Here is a 17,212-nt window from a genome sequence, read left to right as displayed (position 1 = left end):
CTGTCTGTCTGTCTCTCCATCGCTCTCTGGGAACCCTGCCCCGGTGGCTTCAGTTTCCCCTGGTGCCTGCTACCCATGCTTTCTCCGTGTCTCCATCCAGCCAACAACACCAGGGAAAGGATTGTTAATGGATTTCCTTGTGCAAGAGGCCACCAGCCCTGGCAGGTGGCCCTGTTTCACGGTGATGAGTTCCAGTGTTCGGGCGTGCTGGTCAGCAAGTTTTGGGTGCTCACTGTCGCCCACTGTCACACGAGGTACATGACAGGGGAGCCACGGGGACCCCTTTTCTCTTTTGGGTTCTTGTCTACGTCTCTCACTGGACCTCTGACCTACTAGTACTGGCTCCTTGTCCCCTTATGTCTGGGGATTTGCCCTTGTCTCTTAGTCATAGTATCTCTCTCTGAATGTTGCCTTTTTTTCCCCCCCGCCAAAGTGAGTACCTTGTGCACATGGGCAGTGAGATTCTGTTCGATGTGAATCGTGAGGTGATCAAGGCAACAGCGTCGTTCATCCACCCCCGGTACAACAGTGTCACGTTCGCTCATGACATCATGCTTGTGAAGCTGAGCCACCCAGCCCCGCTCTCGCCAGCTCTGAGCATAGCCTATGTGCCCTCCAGCTGCGCACACGCTGGGGCCCGATGTACCGTGTCTGGCTGGGGCCTCACCTACTACAAAGCAGGTGAGGCTGCCCCTCTGACCAAGTAGCCCAGGCCCTGCTCCCTTTGCCCTCAGATCCAGGAGACACATAACAGACCCACGATCCCAGGCTCCAAAGCCCCTCCTCCTTCAGACCAGACACCCGGGAGTCCAGGCCCTCCGCCATCAGACCCGGAAGCCCTGCCCTGCAGGACATTCCCCGTAGACGCATGGTCCTTGGACCCCAGACCTCGGTCCCACGGACCCACAGACCTCAGGCCCTTCCACCCTTGGTCCCAGGAGTTCAAACACAAGCCCCCTCCTGCCTCCGAACCAGCAGTCAAAGAGACAGGTCCCTTTTCATGACCACAGCATCGTGTTGCCCAGCCTCACCTTTTCAATAGCCCATGCCCTCATTCTTTACGTCAGTATTCAGGGGTCCCTGGACCAAGCCTCTGACCATCCCCTACCTCCCCCAACAGCGACAAATCCATCCGTGCTCATGTGCTCCAACGTCAATATCATGTCTGCCCACGACTGCAGTAATTTCTTCGATATCGGGAGAGGAAATCATGCGATATGCGCTGCTCCCCCTGATGAAAACTCCCAGACCTGCAAAGTGAGTCCCTCCTCGCCTGCCGGGGGCCCTGCTTCCTCTCAGCCCGGAGCCTGTCCTCCCTCTCCCTGGAGCCTGGGGCGCCACCCTGGTGCCGAACCTTCCCTACCCCCTGACTAGGCTCGCTTTCCTGCTCTCTCACCCGTCCTCTGCTCGCTCAGAGTGGGATCGCGGGGGGCGGGGGGCCCGGTGTGGCCCTGGGGGTAGACGCGAAGTTGAAGGTTAGAAACCAAGGAGGGTGGGGGGAGAATGGGGCGGGGCTATGGAAAAAGCTGAGCAGCCCGGGCCACAAGCACAGCTTGAATGGGCACCAAAAGCTCGGTGACCAAGATGAGTCTTATTCCAATGAAATATTTAAATATACTCCATGTAAAAAAATCCATGATGGACAAAATATCAAAATTGTTAACAAAGAGCAATGAGAAGCAACAGGATTTTCCATGGGCCCCTCTGTGCTTCAGCACAGCACAGTCCTGGCCTCCTGTTGATCAAGACTTGGAATGTTGGTTTCTCATGGATTTTTTCATGTTGAATTCATTTTTAAGGTGTGCATGAATATGCTCATTGAAATCACCGAGATGTGCCTGAGCTGAGGTCCTGCTCATGTATCTTTGATCCGGGTCCTAGATTTCGGAAAAGAATGAGTCCCCACCCCCCACCCACTCTGTGACCCCCTTCATCATCTCTGTCACCCCTTCTTTGTCTAGAGAATCTTCTTCCCTCATCACTCTTCACACCTCATTTCATTTCCTATTTTCTCCCGGTCCTCTCTGTGTTGGGTCTCTCTCTCTCTCTCTCTCTCTCTCTCTCTCATCTTTGCCTCTTAGCGTCCCCACCACCGTTTCTCATGTCGGCGCTGGGAACTTTCGGGGGGGTGAAATGGAGTGTGTTGGACGGTTGATGGGACAGGGGGGTGTGTTCTCAGCATCAGGGGGTCCCCTACCCCACTGGGGGCCGAGCTCACTACTGTGCAAGCTGTGCTGGGACCCAGCGCCCCACCCTCGGGACAGGCCCACACCTGGTCCAACGCGCTCCTCTTGCCGTCTGAACCGGCGTGTGCTTGAAGCGGGGGGTCCGCACTTGTATTTCCCATGGCTCCCTGTGAATGAGGGCGTTAGTCCTGAGCTTGGTGTCCCTGACGACCCTGTCCTCCATCCCTGGGTGGGGAAATGTTTCAGATTCTCTGAGGATGATGAACCTTCTCCCCGGGGGGCAGGCAGTTGACGAAGTTAGTTGTTGGGGAGAAAAACAAAAACAAAAACAAAAACACGTACGGGCGCTGACTTCTTTAACGGCCACACCCCCTCCCTGTGATTGGTTCCCTTGGGCAGAGCTAAAGCTACTGTCTTCAGAAAAGCTGATTCGTCCTTTGCACGTGATAGTATTAATTCCTGCTCTCCCATTGGTCCACAGAGACAATGAGCCTCTTCCCATTGGTCAGGGTGGAAGGATGAGGTCTGGCAGGGCAAGGACTTGATAACCATGGGGTGTGTGAGGCCTCAGTGCTGGTGGCTCTGAGGCCAAAGGTCATCTCCTCTCTCCCCTCCAGGGTGACTCAGGGGGACCGCTGGTGTGCAACGGCATGCTGCAGGGCCTGGTGTCCTTCGGCTTTTTCCCTTGCGTCCCTAAATTTGAACCGGTTCTGTTCACCCGAGTGTGCAAGTACCGCAAATGGATATACGAGACCATTAGAGCTAATTCTTAATCTCAACATGCTCCCATCTCCCCATCCCTACGCCCTGAAAGCAAATTGACAGAAATGAAGACACCCCGATTGGTCATGAGCAGAGAGAAGACAGGGTGGGGGCTGGGAAGGGAGGCCAGAAGGGGGAAATGTAGGCATCTGTCCTGGTGTCAACTACAAAAATAAAGAAAAATAGACATGCATGACTTATGGCTGTATTTGACTTTACCATTTTCAAAGTCTCATGAAAACATATTCTATGTCCTAATAAAACCATAAAATTAGCAAAAACCTATAAAGACAACACACACACACACAAACCTCAGTCTGGAAAACATGCAGTGAGACCTGATTTTTGTAGAAGGAAGGGGAAACGAGGCGAGTCCAGAGTCTTATTCATCACATTTCACCCAGGAATTGCAGTGAATCCAAAATGTGGGCAAGGACTGAGTTCGTGGCAGCACCATGTGTCCCAGCAAAACAGCGGGAACCCTGAACATGTCCTTAGTGGTTGCGTTGTTTATATAAACAATAAGCTGTTGTAGGACAAGGACACTCATGGAGCTGTTGAGCATAATACTTGTGCAGAGTTGTCAGTGTCCTGCAAGGACGTTGATGCTGCCCTGACCGATGGCTCAGTCGGTTGGGCGTTGTTTCTCGGGACAAGAGGTCTCTGGTTCGATTCCCGGTCGGGGTGCGTGTCTGGGGTGTGAGTATGGTCCCACGTCAGGGTGAATGCGAGAGGCAACCAACTGATGTTTCTCTCTCACATCCATGTTTCTCTCTCCTTCTCCTTCTCTTTTCTAAAACGTATAAGTAAAATGTTTTTTACAAAATAATTGTTAATGCTATGTGATGTTAAAAAAAAGGAAAACACGAAAATGTATATGCATGTGGTCCTCACCATATAAAATGAAGGATTCACAGAACAAAATCTGACCGAGCACGTACCAAAGCACATGTGCACATAGTCATGGGGTGTCGCCTTCCTTCCATTACCATTTCTGGGCCTGCGCACCTTTATAACCTGAAAAAAACTGGTGGGAACCTCGGGATCTCAGGGTGGGCAGAGGAGGCCTCGGGAGAGAAAGACGGGAGAGGGAAGTGCTTTTGCTCTTGCGCCCTCCCCCTGCACCCTGATCACCCTTGTCCAGTGACGTGTGTCTCACATTGTCCAGAACAGACTGAGAGAGAGAGAAGGAAGAGGGAAGATGGGAGGAGAACAGAAACGCCTCCTTCGTACGTGGCAAAGGGATGGGAGAGAGCCTCTGAGCATTTCACAGGTGACAAACTCAGACGGCGGGAGGAGGTTTGCAGGATGGTTAGTGCCGGCCCGTGGGCAGGACACAGGGCCCCAACGAGGGCCTGCTCACGTGAGCACCCAGAGTCTGGAGTAGGAGAGGCCAATGGGGCTGGGAACCCTTTGTGTGAGGGTGGGCGACTGTCCTCACACAATGCGGGCAGGGGGCTCTGGAAGGAGGAGGGAGGAGGAAGGGGCGCCTGTGTCTCGGGGCATGACAAGGTCTCCGGAGCCCTGGCCCCCGGCTCCTGGCAGTGAGGCCCTGCTCACAGGCGGCTTCTCCACCCCAGACCCACCCCGCTCCACCGCCACGGCGGGCTTCCTCCCAGAGGTCCTTCTGACCGACTGCCTCCCAATCTTCCTTGTCCTCATCCCACCCCTCTTTTGAGTCTCCCTTCATCCCCAACTAAAGACGCCCCCGTGGCAGAAATCGCGCGGACGCCAATATTCTGCGCAGAGGACACCGAGCCCCCCTCCTCCCACAACACGCAGCGGCCAAGGCGCCCACACTCCCTTCCTCAGACCCAAAGCCTAGGCCCGCGGCCTCCGCTCACACCTGGAAGTCTGAGCACCCAGACCCCTCGCTTTCTCAGGCCCGGGATTCTGGCCACGCGCCCCTCCTCCCTTAGGCCCTAAATGGAAAGCCCCAGGCGCCTCCTCCCTTACAGACAAAGCCCGGACCCCTAGCCTCGCCCTTTCTCTGGGTCACTGACAGGTTAAAAAAATGCCTGGGGTTTTGGCCCCCCACCCCCACGGAGCTCTGTCACCTTCCCGTCCCTCTCACATGCTACTCCATGTCAGTGTTCCATCTAGAATGGTAAAAAGTAGCAAAACATGGCAGTTGCAAAGAGTCTGGCTGGAGACACCCGGTCCTGCCTCTCAGCTCCTTTACAGGAGTCTGGAGGCGGAAAACTCTGCTGGGACTTGTGATCGTCCTCTCGTGGGAGTTTTACAAAGAAAGCCAAGGTATCGCTAAGATTGGATAGAAAGTCAGATACAGAGAACATGTTTCTTTTACAGCGCACATTGTATAATAAACATCTCACATCAATATTTGACGAAAGTATTTGTATAAATTATAACAATCACGAGTGTTGGGGTCATCTCCTCCCAATACAAGGGTATTTATCTCTGCAGGCCTGGAGAAGAGATCATGCTGGCCTTTAAAGTTGTTTTTGTTCCAGATGCATAAAACCAACGACCAGGGCTGGCTCAAGGGTAAGGCTAACCTAACATGCAGGCCTTAGGACATGACTTCTCACAGTAACGCGCTCAGTTAAAAAAAAAAATTTTTTTTCGGAAAATGCTGGGGGGCTACTTTCAGTCAGCAACCTTGTAAGCGTTGCCAGGCAGTTATATTCTCACTCTTGTTTCTCCTCATTTCATCACCCCCTCGAGTCACTCGCTGCCCCACACTCCTCCTCGCTTCCTCACGGCGTAGAAGCTCTGCAGCCAGGGAACCAGTACACACGCAAAGCTAAGACCCGTCCTCACGCAAAACTGGGAGCAACTCTGCCAGACCCTTATCCCTCCGGCCCAGGAGACCAGACCTTCCTGCCACAGAACCCACAGTCAAGGGCCAGGCCCTTTCATCCCGAGCGCAGAAGTCTGGACGTCTGCTGAGGTCATTTCCTTGGTGATTTCACGTGAAGACGACCCCTCATTCTACTTCATAGTGAAGCAGGGCTGGGTCCCCTCAGAGAGGCACTGTGATTCACCAGGAAGCAGCAAAGCTGCGTCAAGTCCTGCCCACCTATCACTTCTAAGGAGACCGTGGGAGGCTGTGGAACCCACCAAGGGGGTCCTGGCCTGGACTGCGGACCAGGCTGCCCCCCAGACGTTACCAGTGACTCCGCATTTTCCATCTTCAGTGCTGAAGCTGACGAAGTCCTCAGTGACCCTTGTGTCCCGCTCGTTCCCCGGCATGACCATGGACTTGACTACAGGAACAAGATGGTGGATCATATGGTCCATGCGGCATCCAAATGCTTAGAGCCCCCGGGACCACCAGCTCCAGTGAGCGGAGGACAGGCCCTCAGTTACTTGTAAGCTCTTGGGCCAAATCTATCCGTCAATCCAGTGATAATGCCCTGACCTCCGCGTTTTATATACCAAGCCGCTCATGTAGAAATGGGGGGCTTCGGGGGCCCCGTGTTGTCAGGCACCATCAATAAAATGTTACCCAGCCCCCCCTCTCAAGAAAAAGCTGTTCTGATGATGACGTGAGAGGTGAGAGGATAATATAGCTTCCAGCTCATAAAAGTGCCAGGCAGGCTTTTTACCCCTCTGGTCTGTAGCTCAAAGGCCAATGAGACAGGTCAACTCACCTTCAGTCACTAATTCAACACTTTCTTGAACGGATCTGACGGGCCCAGGACTCTACCATATGAGGCCCGATTCCTGTGGGGATGCACGTGAGGTGGGGGAGCCGGACACGAACACGTGCGTATGAAATAAACAAGATACAAGGTTAAGTGCTATAATGAAACATCGTAAATGATAAAGAGATGGAAAGTGACAGACAACTGGCTTATATTCTGAACCAGGAGAGAAGGCCTCTAGCAGGGAGTGACATTTGGCCAAAGTAGGATTTAGCGGAGATTGAGAACCTCGGGATCGGCCGTGGTTCTATTCAAACTGGAGAGAAAGGCTCAGAGCGTCACAAAGGGCTCCTGCGAGCCCTCCAGTTCCCCGCTTCTCCGTGGGAAAATGCGTCAGAGCAAGACACAAAAGGCAGGGTCCAACGGTCCTCCTCCAGGTGGAAAAGGACACACCAGGGACCACAGTTTTGTTCGATGGGTGAGAAGCGATGAGCCCCGAGAAACGTGTCAGAAATCTCACGGGCAACTGCGGACCCACGGAAGGGGCGTTAGACGCGGACGGGGGTGGAGGGAAGGGTTGCTCTCTCTGGGAACTTACACCTCTGCCCCCTCAGCGGCCCTCGGTCGTGCGGAAGTAGAACTCTCCCCACGGGCCGTGGGAGGACGACTACCCTGGGCAAGTCCCAGAGGCACACGACCTCCCTCTCCCTGTCTGAGTGTCCGTTTGCGACAATTGTGCTGACTCTGCCATCGACCGGCTAGTCAGCCACTTTTGTTTGGCATGTGATTGGGTTTCCGAGCGCTGCTGCCTGTTACTATTGCTTTCGGGGGAGTAGTGCTCTCTTCCTGTGGTACAAGTAACGCTGACACGCGCCTCGCTGCTGCCTCAAAGACACCCCATCCCCAGGATGACAAATTTGGGGATTTCCCGCAGATAAAACACTCTCTCTCCCATTGGCTGCACCTCCAGTCCTCAGGGCCCTCCCTGGCTTCGTCTCCTTCATGGAAGCCCCGCCCCCCTTTGTCAATGATTGGTCCCTGAAGACGATGCTCTAGTGCGCTCCTCCCCATTGGCCAGGGTCACTGTCATTCTTTCAGTGCTCCTGCCCTGAGGGCCAGTGTGTCTGGATAGTTCCTAGAGACATTGCTTTCTTTCCTCAGAGTTTCCCATCATTGTGTGCGTGCGTGCGTGCGTGCGTGCGTGCGTGTGCGTGTGTGTGTGTGTGTGTGTGTAGAACACTACCCAATTCTCCGATGTTAGGTAAATGGATTCAATGCTCTCCTCACCAGAGGCCAGGAAGGAAGACTTACCAGCTCAGTCCCCACGGTCTCCTCTCTGCATTGGACCCTCAGGGCACCATCCTCTTCTTTCATTAGCCAGGATTTTCCTCACTACCCTTAGATATCCTATTATGTCCCAGTACACAGAGAGGTTAATTTCTAGTATTAAAATTTTGAGTGGCTGATGACATGGAGGGGAAGAGACTTGTCCAAGGTGAACCTGGAATTCAGAAGCAGAGTGGACTGTGCATAAGGAGAGACCACCTCCCCGTGACCTTCCATGGGCTTCACTGTCTGGTTCCGGACAACCTCCTTCTCTGAGCTCCCGGCGCCCGCATTCCATCCCACAACGTTTGCACCTGCTGTTTGCCCCACCTGACACTCGCCAGGCCCCTTCCTTTTCTCCCAGGCCTTCCGTGCTCACAGCCCTTCCCACTCTCAGGTCCTTGTTCCTCCCTGGGTCAAAGCCACCTGGAAGGGCTCTCGCAATCCTCTGCACCTGTACTGCAGAGCGCACATCGAGGCTGTGAGTTGACATTTGTACATCACGGATGTGACTACTTTTCCTATTACACTTGACTCTGTTCCTGGGAGAGAGGAACTGTGAGGGTCTGGGTCTGTGTTCCCCTGTGTCCTCAGCCCCGAGCCCAGCCCGGGACATAGCTGACCTCAGCGTGTATTTTCTAAGTGTGTAAATGATGAGTCTGGAAGGGGCTGTGGGAGGAGAACTGGAGAAAGAGCCACGACTGCAGGCAGCGTTGGGATTTTTGTTACTTTGGTTCCACGTGGAGGTTCTAGTTAGAATGAGACTTTGGTTTATGGTTTGGGATTAAATTTTCAACTTGATAGGTGTGAGAACAAAAAAGAAGTCAAACCAGAACACAGACCAGCAGATGACATGAGAGGAAGGGGCTCCATGGAGCGTTAATTCACCAGCTCAGCGACCTCACCGTGACCCAGACCGCTGCCATCTCTCTGTCTGTCTGTCTGTCTGTCTGCGGGGCTACGGCTTTGTCTAAGGGAGACTTTGCTCCCTGCTTCCAGGAGGGCTGCCTCGCTTCAAGAATTTACATCCACAAGGGACGCCATCCAAAAGAAGGATGAGAACTCCTCCTGTGTCCCACGATGGAAGCAAGAAGAACTTCCCAGAACTAACCCAGGGCTGATCGCTCACTCTTCAAGGTCCGCACTGCATCACATGTCCACTTCTAAACCAATCCCTGCAAAGCAGAATATGGCTCTCTCTTTGGGGCGGTAAAGCTCCTCTGCACTCATTGAGGAGAGCAGATTATCCAAACGAAATCCAGGTTCTGACAAATGGCAGAAGGACCAAATAAATGCCTGGGTAGGCAACAGGAGTGTCTACTCTGGGGCCAAATTATGGGAGAGAGAGAGAGAGAACTGTATTAGAGGTCAGAATTGAGATATAAAAAGTGGACTCCCATTCAGGAATGAAACATATTTTGGCGCTCACTCTGCTTAGGATTCGCTGATCCCAAGGAGCCCATATTGCCTAATGTAATAGCCACAAGGCTCCCGAGGAAGAGGGACACAGCAGCAATCTGTCCCTGCTCCTGGTCTACTTTCCTCCATTGCACTTATGGCCTCATGGGAACTAAATCTGGAGCTGCCGCTTCTTTATTCAAGTTCTCCACTCCCTGGGACAAGAGCTTCTGTGAGGGGGTTTTGGCTTTTTGGTGATGCTGTGTCCTCGGGGGTAGGACAGATTCTGGCTCAGAGCAGACACTCAGTGGGTATGACTGGAATGAATGCAATGCACAAAGATGAACGTTCAATGGAATGCCTGCCATTGTTGTTACAATCAAAGTGATTCCAACCCTCTTCAAAGGGAACGAGGTCACTAAAATCGGGGGAAAACTGTAGTGTAGAATACTATAGCACAATATCAAAGGAGAAATGATCTAAATGTACTAGGAGGAATAATGGTTTAGGATTTTTATAGAGTAAATAAAAGGTGATGTGAGATATATTTAGCACAGACATTTTCTTAACAAATACATAATATGTTTAAAAATCGAAGTGAAGCGGTGAACATTTCGTGACTGGAGTGAAGAGAGCCTTCTATGAGATTCCAACCCTGTATCAGTGTAGGGGTGGGGTTGGCCTCAAAGACACATCTGGAGTTCGGCCTGGAAATGGTCCTACAGGCTGACCAGGGTCGGGTGTTGGGTCCAGACCACGCAGGAGAGGGAATGAGGACCAAAAAAAAAAAAAAAAAAAAAGACCAAGGCAGAGGCCCCAGGACACAGTCCCTTCCTGAGCGCAGCAGGTCCCTGACGCCTGCTCAGCCCCTTGGCGCCAGCCCCTGGTCCCTGGGCCACCGGGGGGAGGTAGAATGAGCTGGGGCCAAAACCCCAGGGGACGGCCCTGCCTGGGCCTCAGAAGTGAGGGTGAGGGTAGAATGCGGGCCTGTGGGTTCAGCGGCCTCAGGGGTTCCAGGTGAGAGCAAATGCAGGGAGGGGTGCCCAATGCGGAATGCATAGGCACTCCAGGACCTGGGCACAGCGGTGGGTGCGCTATATAGGGACCCTCTGTGCAGGGCTGGACACGGTGGAATCCAATCTCCTCTGAGGACCAGGTCAGGTCAGACCCACCGCAGGTGAGAAGGCCTTGCGCTTTGGGTGGGAAGGTGCATCTGGATGCGCAGCTGACTCTTGCTCCTAAGGAGAGGGCCGCAGGGGCTGAAACTCCTGGTTTGAGAAGCGGGGGCTGCAGGTCTGGCATCTTCCGGTCTGGAACTTAAAAAGAACTCTGGATATAGAATTATAAATGGGGAGGGGGAGAGCACCCTATCTCTAGGTTCCGAGAGAAGGGGGTCTCAGATTTGGACTTCAGCGCTATAAGAATGAGGAGGGTGCAGACCAGGACTCCTGGGTCCGAGGGAGCAGAGGGGCCTGGGGACCTGGACCCCTGCTTCCTGACCTCTTTGTCTTTGCAGACCCAGCAGAACACGCGCGTCCTCCGCGTGGCCGCCCCCGGAGGCTCAGAGCGGCCCCATGGCCGGTCCCCGTCTCTCACTTCTGCTGACCCTGCTGCTGTCCTTCGCCCTGGGATCTGCTGGGCTGAAATGTGGGGCTGCCCTGAGAGGTCTGTCCTTGCCCCTGAGTCTCACACTGTCCCCACCGTCTCTGTCCAAAAAGTCACTGTAAGGGCCCCACCCCTGCAGCCGCTTCCTCCCAAGCAGACAGGACCCTCCTGCTGGGGCCCTTTCCTCCTGCTTCCTTCTCACTCCTGGGGTCTCCATGCCCCCCACGCTGCCTCCTGCCCTCAGTGTCTCCCATCAGCCCCTGGGGTCGCCTCCTGCCCAGACGCTCCCCTGGGTCCTGAGCAGGCTCCCTCCGCCTCTGCCTGCAGCGGCCTCTGCCCTGTGCTCAGCCCCTGCCTCTGCCCTTCTCCACGTCCCTCTGTCTGTCTGTCTGTCTGTCTGTCTCTCCATCGCTGTCTCTGGGAATCCAGCCCTGTGGCCTCAGTTTCCCCTGATGCCTTCTACCCATGCTTTCTCCGTGTCTCCATCCAGCCAACAACACCGGGGAAAGGATTGTTAATGGATATACTTGTCCAGGAGGCAACCAGCCCTGGCAGGTGGCCCTGTTTTTTGACCATGAGTTCCAGTGTTCGGGCGTGCTGGTCCACAAGCAGTGGGTGCTCACTGTCGCCCACTGCCACATGAGGTACGTGGAGGGGAGCCACGGGGACCTCTTTTCTCTTTGGGTTCTTGTCTACGTGTCTCACTGGACCTCTGACCTGCTAGTTCTCAGTCTCTGTCCCATTGTCTCTGGGGTTTGCCCTTGTCTTTTAATCATAGTATCTCCCTCTGAATGTTGCTTCTTTTACTTTGTCAAAGCGAGTACGTCGTGCAAATGGGCAGTGATCTTCTACTCGATGTGAATCTCCAGGAGATCAAAGCAACAGAGTCGTTCATCCACCCCCTGTACAACAATGTCACACTTGCCAATGACATCATGCTTGTGAAGCTGAGCCGCCCAGCCCCGCTCTCGCCAACCGTGAGCACTCTCCACGTGCCCTGCTACTGCGAACCCCCAGACACCAACTGCACCATTTCCGGCTGGGGCCTCACCTCCTATGATTCAGGTGAGGCTGCTCCTGTGACCAAGCAGCCCAGGCCCTGCTCCCTGTGCCCTCAGATCCAGGAGACAGGTAACAGACCCACGATCCCAGGCCCTGAGCCTCCTCCTTCAGACCAGACACCCGGGCGTCCAGGCCCTCCGCCATCAGACCCGGAAGCCCTGCCCTGCAGGACATCCCTTCTAGACCCAGGGTCCTGGGAACCCAGGCCTCGGACCCACCGACCCAGAAGGTTAGAGACCTGGGTATGGAGGGCCCAGCTTCCATGCCCCACAAATGCTCCAGACTTGCTCCCTGGAACCTCCTCCCACAGAACCAGGGGTCCAAGCCCTCAGGCCCTTCCACCCTCGGTCCCAGGAGATCAAACGCAAGCCCCCTCCTGCATCTGAACCAGCAGTCAGAGAGACAGGTCCCTTTCATAACCAGCGTATCGAGTCACCCAGTCCTGCCTTTTTGAATATCCAGGGCCCCTATTCTTTACATCAGTAACCAGGGGTCCCTGGAACAAGCCTCTGACTGTCCCCCAACTTCCCCAACAGGGTTCAATCCATTACACCTCATGTGCTCGGACGTCAAAATCATTTCCACCAACTGCTGCAAAAAGCTTTACAATGTCGTGTTGGGAAGACACACCATGTGCGTGGCCGACCCTGACAGAGGCTCCCACACCTGCAGAGTGAGTCCCTCCTCGCCGGCCCTGCGCCCCGCTTCCTCGCAGCCCGGAGCCCCAGCTTCCTTCCCCCCAGGGTCGGGGGCCGGACCCTGGTGCCGAGCCGTCCCTCCCCCCTGGCCAGTCTCGCCTCCCTGTCCTCTCCACTCGGCCTCTGTCCCGCGCAGAGAGGGAGCGCAGGGGCCGGCGTGCCCTGGGCGGGCACAGTGTTCAGGGTTAGAGGCTGGAGGTGGGAGAATGGGCCGGACTAGGGAAGGAGTGAGGCGCCGGCTACAAGCACGAGCTCTTAGGGGCACCGAGCGCTCAGTGTCCAAAACAAATCCCATTCCAGTGAAATAGTTTGAAAATTCCCCATGCCCAAAAAAATAAATAAATAAAAATCCATGATGAACACAATATCAAAATTCTCCACTTAAAACGATCAGAGCTGACTGGATTCTCCAGTTTCCTTGAGGTCCTCTACGATTCGGCGCAGCACAGACTGACCCTGTGTTTATCTAAACGTCAAATAGGTTTGTGATGGATTTTTCCATATGGAATTTGATGTTTAAGGGGTGCATTTGAATGCTCACTGCAGTCACTTGGAGGTGCCTGAGGCTAATGTCCCGATCACGCATCTTTGTTCCTGGTTCTAGATCTGGACCAAGAATGAGACACGCCGCCCCCTGTTCTCTGACCCCTTTCATCATCTCTGTCGCCCCCTCTGTAACCCTCAGAATTTCCTTCCCTCATTGCTCTTCACGCCTCACTCCATTTCCTCATTTTCTCCCGGTCCGCTCTGTGTTGGGTCTCTCTCTCTCTCTGTCATCTTTGCCTCTTAGCGTCGGCGCTGGGAACTTTCCGGGGCAGGGAAATGGAGTGCGTTGGACGGTTGATGGGACAGGTTGATGGGTGTGTTCTCAGCATCAGGGGGTCCCCTACCCCACTGGGGGCCGAGCTCACTACTGTGCAAGCTGTGCTGGGACCCAGCGCCCCACCCTCGGGACAGGCCCACACCTGGTCCAACGCGCTCCTCTTGCCGTCTGAACCGGCGTGTGCTTGAAGCGGGGGGTCCGCACTTGTATTTCCCATGGCTCCCTGTGAATGAGGGCGTTAGTCCTGAGCTTGGTGTCCCTGACGACCCTGTCCTCCATCCCTGGGTGGGGAAATGTTTCAGATTCTCTGAGGATGATGAACCTTCACCCCAGGCTGGCAGTTGACAGGCTTGTTCAGGGTTTATTAAAAAAAAAAAAAAAAATAGGCGCTCTGACATCCTTAATAGCCCCACCCCCTCCCTGTGATTGGCCCCATTGGCCGGGGTTCAAGCCAATGTCTTCAGAAAACCTGGTGTCTCCTTTCCATGGCAACATTAATTCCTGCTCTCCCATTGGTCCACAGAGACAATGAGTCTCTCCCCATTGGCCAGTGGAAGGCTGTGGTCTGGCAAGACCAAGGACTTGATAACCACAAGGTGTATGAGGCCTCAACCTGGTTTCTCGAGACCAAAACTAACGTGGCTCTCTCCCCTCCAGGGTGACTCGGGGAGCCCCCTGATGTGCAACGACATGCTGCAAGGCCTGGTCACCTCCGGATACTCCCCGTGCCGTCCTCAATTTCAACCAGTTCTGTTCACCCGTGTGTGCAAGTACCACAGATGGATATACGCTACCATACGAACTAATTCTTAACCTCTCCATGCTCCCATCTCCCCATCCCTACGCCCTGAAAGCAAATTCACAGAAATGAAGACACCCGACTGGTCAAGAGCAGAGAGAGAAGGCAGGGCGGGGGCTGGGAAGGGAAGTCAGAAGGGGGAAATGTAGGCATCTGTCCTGGTGTCAACTACAAAAATAAAGAAAAATAGACATGCATGACTTATGGCTGTATTTGACTTTACCATTTGAAAGTCATATGAAAACTTAAACCATAAAATTAGCAAAAACCTATAAAGACAACACACACACCCAAGCCTCAGTCTGGAAAACATGCAGTGAGACCTGATTTTTATAGAAGGAAGGGGAAACGAGGCGAGTCCAGAGTCTTATTCATCACATTTCACCCAGGAATTGCAGTGAATCCAAAATGTGGGCAAGGACTGAGTTCGTGGCAGCACCATGTGTCCCAGCAAAACAGCGGGAACCCTGAACATGTCCCAAGTTATTGGGTGGTTTATGTAAACAACAAACTGTTGTAGGACAGAGACACTCATGGAGCTGTTGAGGATAATATTTGCGCAGAGTTGTCAGTGTCCTGCAAAGACATTGATGCCGCCCTGACCGGTGGCTCAGTCGGTTGGGCGTTGTTTCTCGGAACAAGAGGTCTCTGGTTCGATTCCCGGTCGGGGTGTGTGTCTGGGGTGTGGGTCTGGTCCCACGTCAGGGTGAATGCGAGAGGCCAACAATTGATGATTCTCTCTCTCTCTCTCCTTCTCCCCCCGTACCCTCTCTAAAATACATAAGTAAAATGTTTTTGAAAAACATGACTGTTTATGCTATTAACATACCAAATTGTATATGCACGCTGTCCTCACCATGTAAAATGGATTCACAAAACAAAATCTGACAGAGCACGTACCAAAGCACATGTGCACATAGTCATGGGGTGTCGCCTTCCTTCCATCACCATTTCTGGGCCTGCGCACCTTTATAACCTGAAAAATACTGGTGGGAACCTCGGGATCTCAGGGTGGGCAGAGGAGGCCTCGGGAGAGAAAGACGGGAGAGGGAAGTGCTTTTGCTCTTGAGCCCTCACCCTGCACCCTGATCACCCTTGTCCAGTGACGTGTGTCTCACATTGTCCAGAACAGACTGAGAGAGAGAGAAGGAAGAGGGAAGAAGGGAGGAGAACAGAAACGCCTCCTTCGTACGTGGCAAAGGGATGGGAGAGAGCCTCTGGGCATTTCACAGGTGCCAAACTCAGACGGCGGGAGGAGGTTTGCAGGATGGTTAGTGCCGGCCCGTGGGCAGGACACAGGGCCCCAACGAGGGCCTGCTCACGTGAGCACCCAGAGTCTGGAGTAGGAGAGGCCAATGGGGCTGGGAACCCTTTGTGTGAGGGTGGGCGACTGTCCTCACACAATGCGGGCAGGGGGCTCTGGAAGGAGGAGGGAGGAGGAAGGGGGCGCCTGTGTCTCGGGGCATGACAAGGTCTCCGGAGCCCTGGCCCCCGGCTCCTGGCAGTGAGGCCCTGCTCACAGGCGGCTTCTCCACCCCAGACCCACCCCGCTCCACCGCCACGGCGGGCTTCCTCCCAGAGGTCCTTCTGACCGACTGCCTCCCAATCTTCCTTGTCCTCATCCCACCCCTCTTTTGAGTCTCCCTTCATCCCCAACTAAAGACGCCCCCGTGGCAGAAATCGCGCGGACGCCAATATTCTGCGCAGAGGACACCGAGCCCCCTCCTCCCACAACACGCAGCGGCCAAGGCGCCCACACTCCCTTCCTCAGACCCAAAGCCTAGGCCCGCGGCCTCCGCTCACACCTGGAAGTCTGAGCACCCAGACCCCTCGCTTTCTCAGGCCCGGGATTCTGGCCCCACGCCCCTCCTCCCTTAGGCCCGAAATGGAAAGCCCCAGGCGCCTCCTGCCTTACAGACAAAGCCCAGACCCCTAGCCTCGCCCTTTCTCTGGGTCACTGACAGGTTAAAAAAATGCCTGGGGTTTTGGCCCCCGACCCCCACGGAGCTCTGTCACCTTCCCTTCTCTCCCACATGCTACTCCACGTCAGTGTTCCATCTACAATGGTCAAACGTAGCAAAGCATGGCAGCCGCACAGAGTCTGGCTGGAGATGCCCGGCCCTGCCTCTCAGCTCCTCTCTACGGGTCTGGAGGCGGAAATCTCTGCTGGGACTTGTGATTGTCCTCTCGTGGGAGTTTTACAAAGAAAGCCAAGGTATCGTTAAGATTGGATAGAAAGTCAGATGCAGAGAACGTGTTTCTATTACAGGGCATGTGATGTAGTTAACATCTCACATCAAGACTTGACCCCGATATTCATAAAAATTATAACAGTCAGGAATGTTGGGGTCATCTTAAGGAGGTAGAATGTCTGTTACACCAAAACACATGAGGGTGTAGGTTCCTAAGTGGGGAGATGTCTCTAAGGAAGGAAGAAGTGAGTCCAATAGCTCAGAAACAGTTAGTCTTCAAATCCAAGGTGACGCATCCAGAGATTCCGGGGTCATTGTCCCTGGAATCCCCCCACCCAAGGCACAGCTGGCAGGACAGTTAGAGTCCAGTTCTCAGGTGTGACCATGAGCTAGAACATCCGTCCTACCACGTAGGTTCAGAAGGTAGATTTGAGGGCACGGGTCGTAAAGGTCAGGGGGTCTGGATGGGATTGAGGAAGGAGTCAGGGACTAAAGTGAAGGTCATGTCAGGACTGGCAATTGGGAACATTGTCAACCATGGAGGTTGCATTATGAATAGACTCACGGGGTCCTGAGTTTGTCCAGCCAACCTAGAATCTGGCCGAATGGGAGACTCAGGACTCCTTCCTTTGCAGAGCGGAGGCTTGTGCAATGGTGAGACCCTCAGCAGCCCCTGGCTTTCAAACGCTGTCTCTTCTGACTCCTGAGCGAGATGACTTCTCTCAAGAGACCTCACCTATTTTAAATCTC

General features: G+C 54.1%; 1 protein-coding gene across 1 annotated transcript; it reads left to right on the top strand.

Moving 5' to 3' along the window:
• The first annotated feature begins 10,262 nt into the window (after window positions 1-10,262).
• On the top strand, window positions 10,263-16,206 carry LOC129082707 (kallikrein-7-like). Its single transcript, XM_054588420.1, has 7 exons — window positions 10,263-10,300; window positions 10,800-10,948; window positions 11,379-11,532; window positions 11,706-12,019; window positions 12,487-12,623; window positions 14,129-14,196; window positions 16,149-16,206. Exons 1-7 carry the CDS (start codon window positions 10,263-10,265, stop codon window positions 16,204-16,206), a joined length of 918 nt encoding a protein of 305 aa, XP_054444395.1.
• The last annotated feature ends 1,006 nt before the right edge of the window (window positions 16,207-17,212 follow it).

Source organism: Pteronotus mesoamericanus, unplaced genomic scaffold (assembly GCF_021234165.1).
Source record: "Pteronotus mesoamericanus isolate MK-2021 breed Mesoamerican mustached bat unplaced genomic scaffold, CSHL_Meso_final scaffold_137, whole genome shotgun sequence".
Taxonomy (NCBI): Eukaryota; Metazoa; Chordata; class Mammalia; order Chiroptera; family Mormoopidae; genus Pteronotus; species Pteronotus mesoamericanus.
Note: the sequence above shows the minus strand (reverse complement) of the source record. Positions and strands in the feature narration are given on the sequence as shown.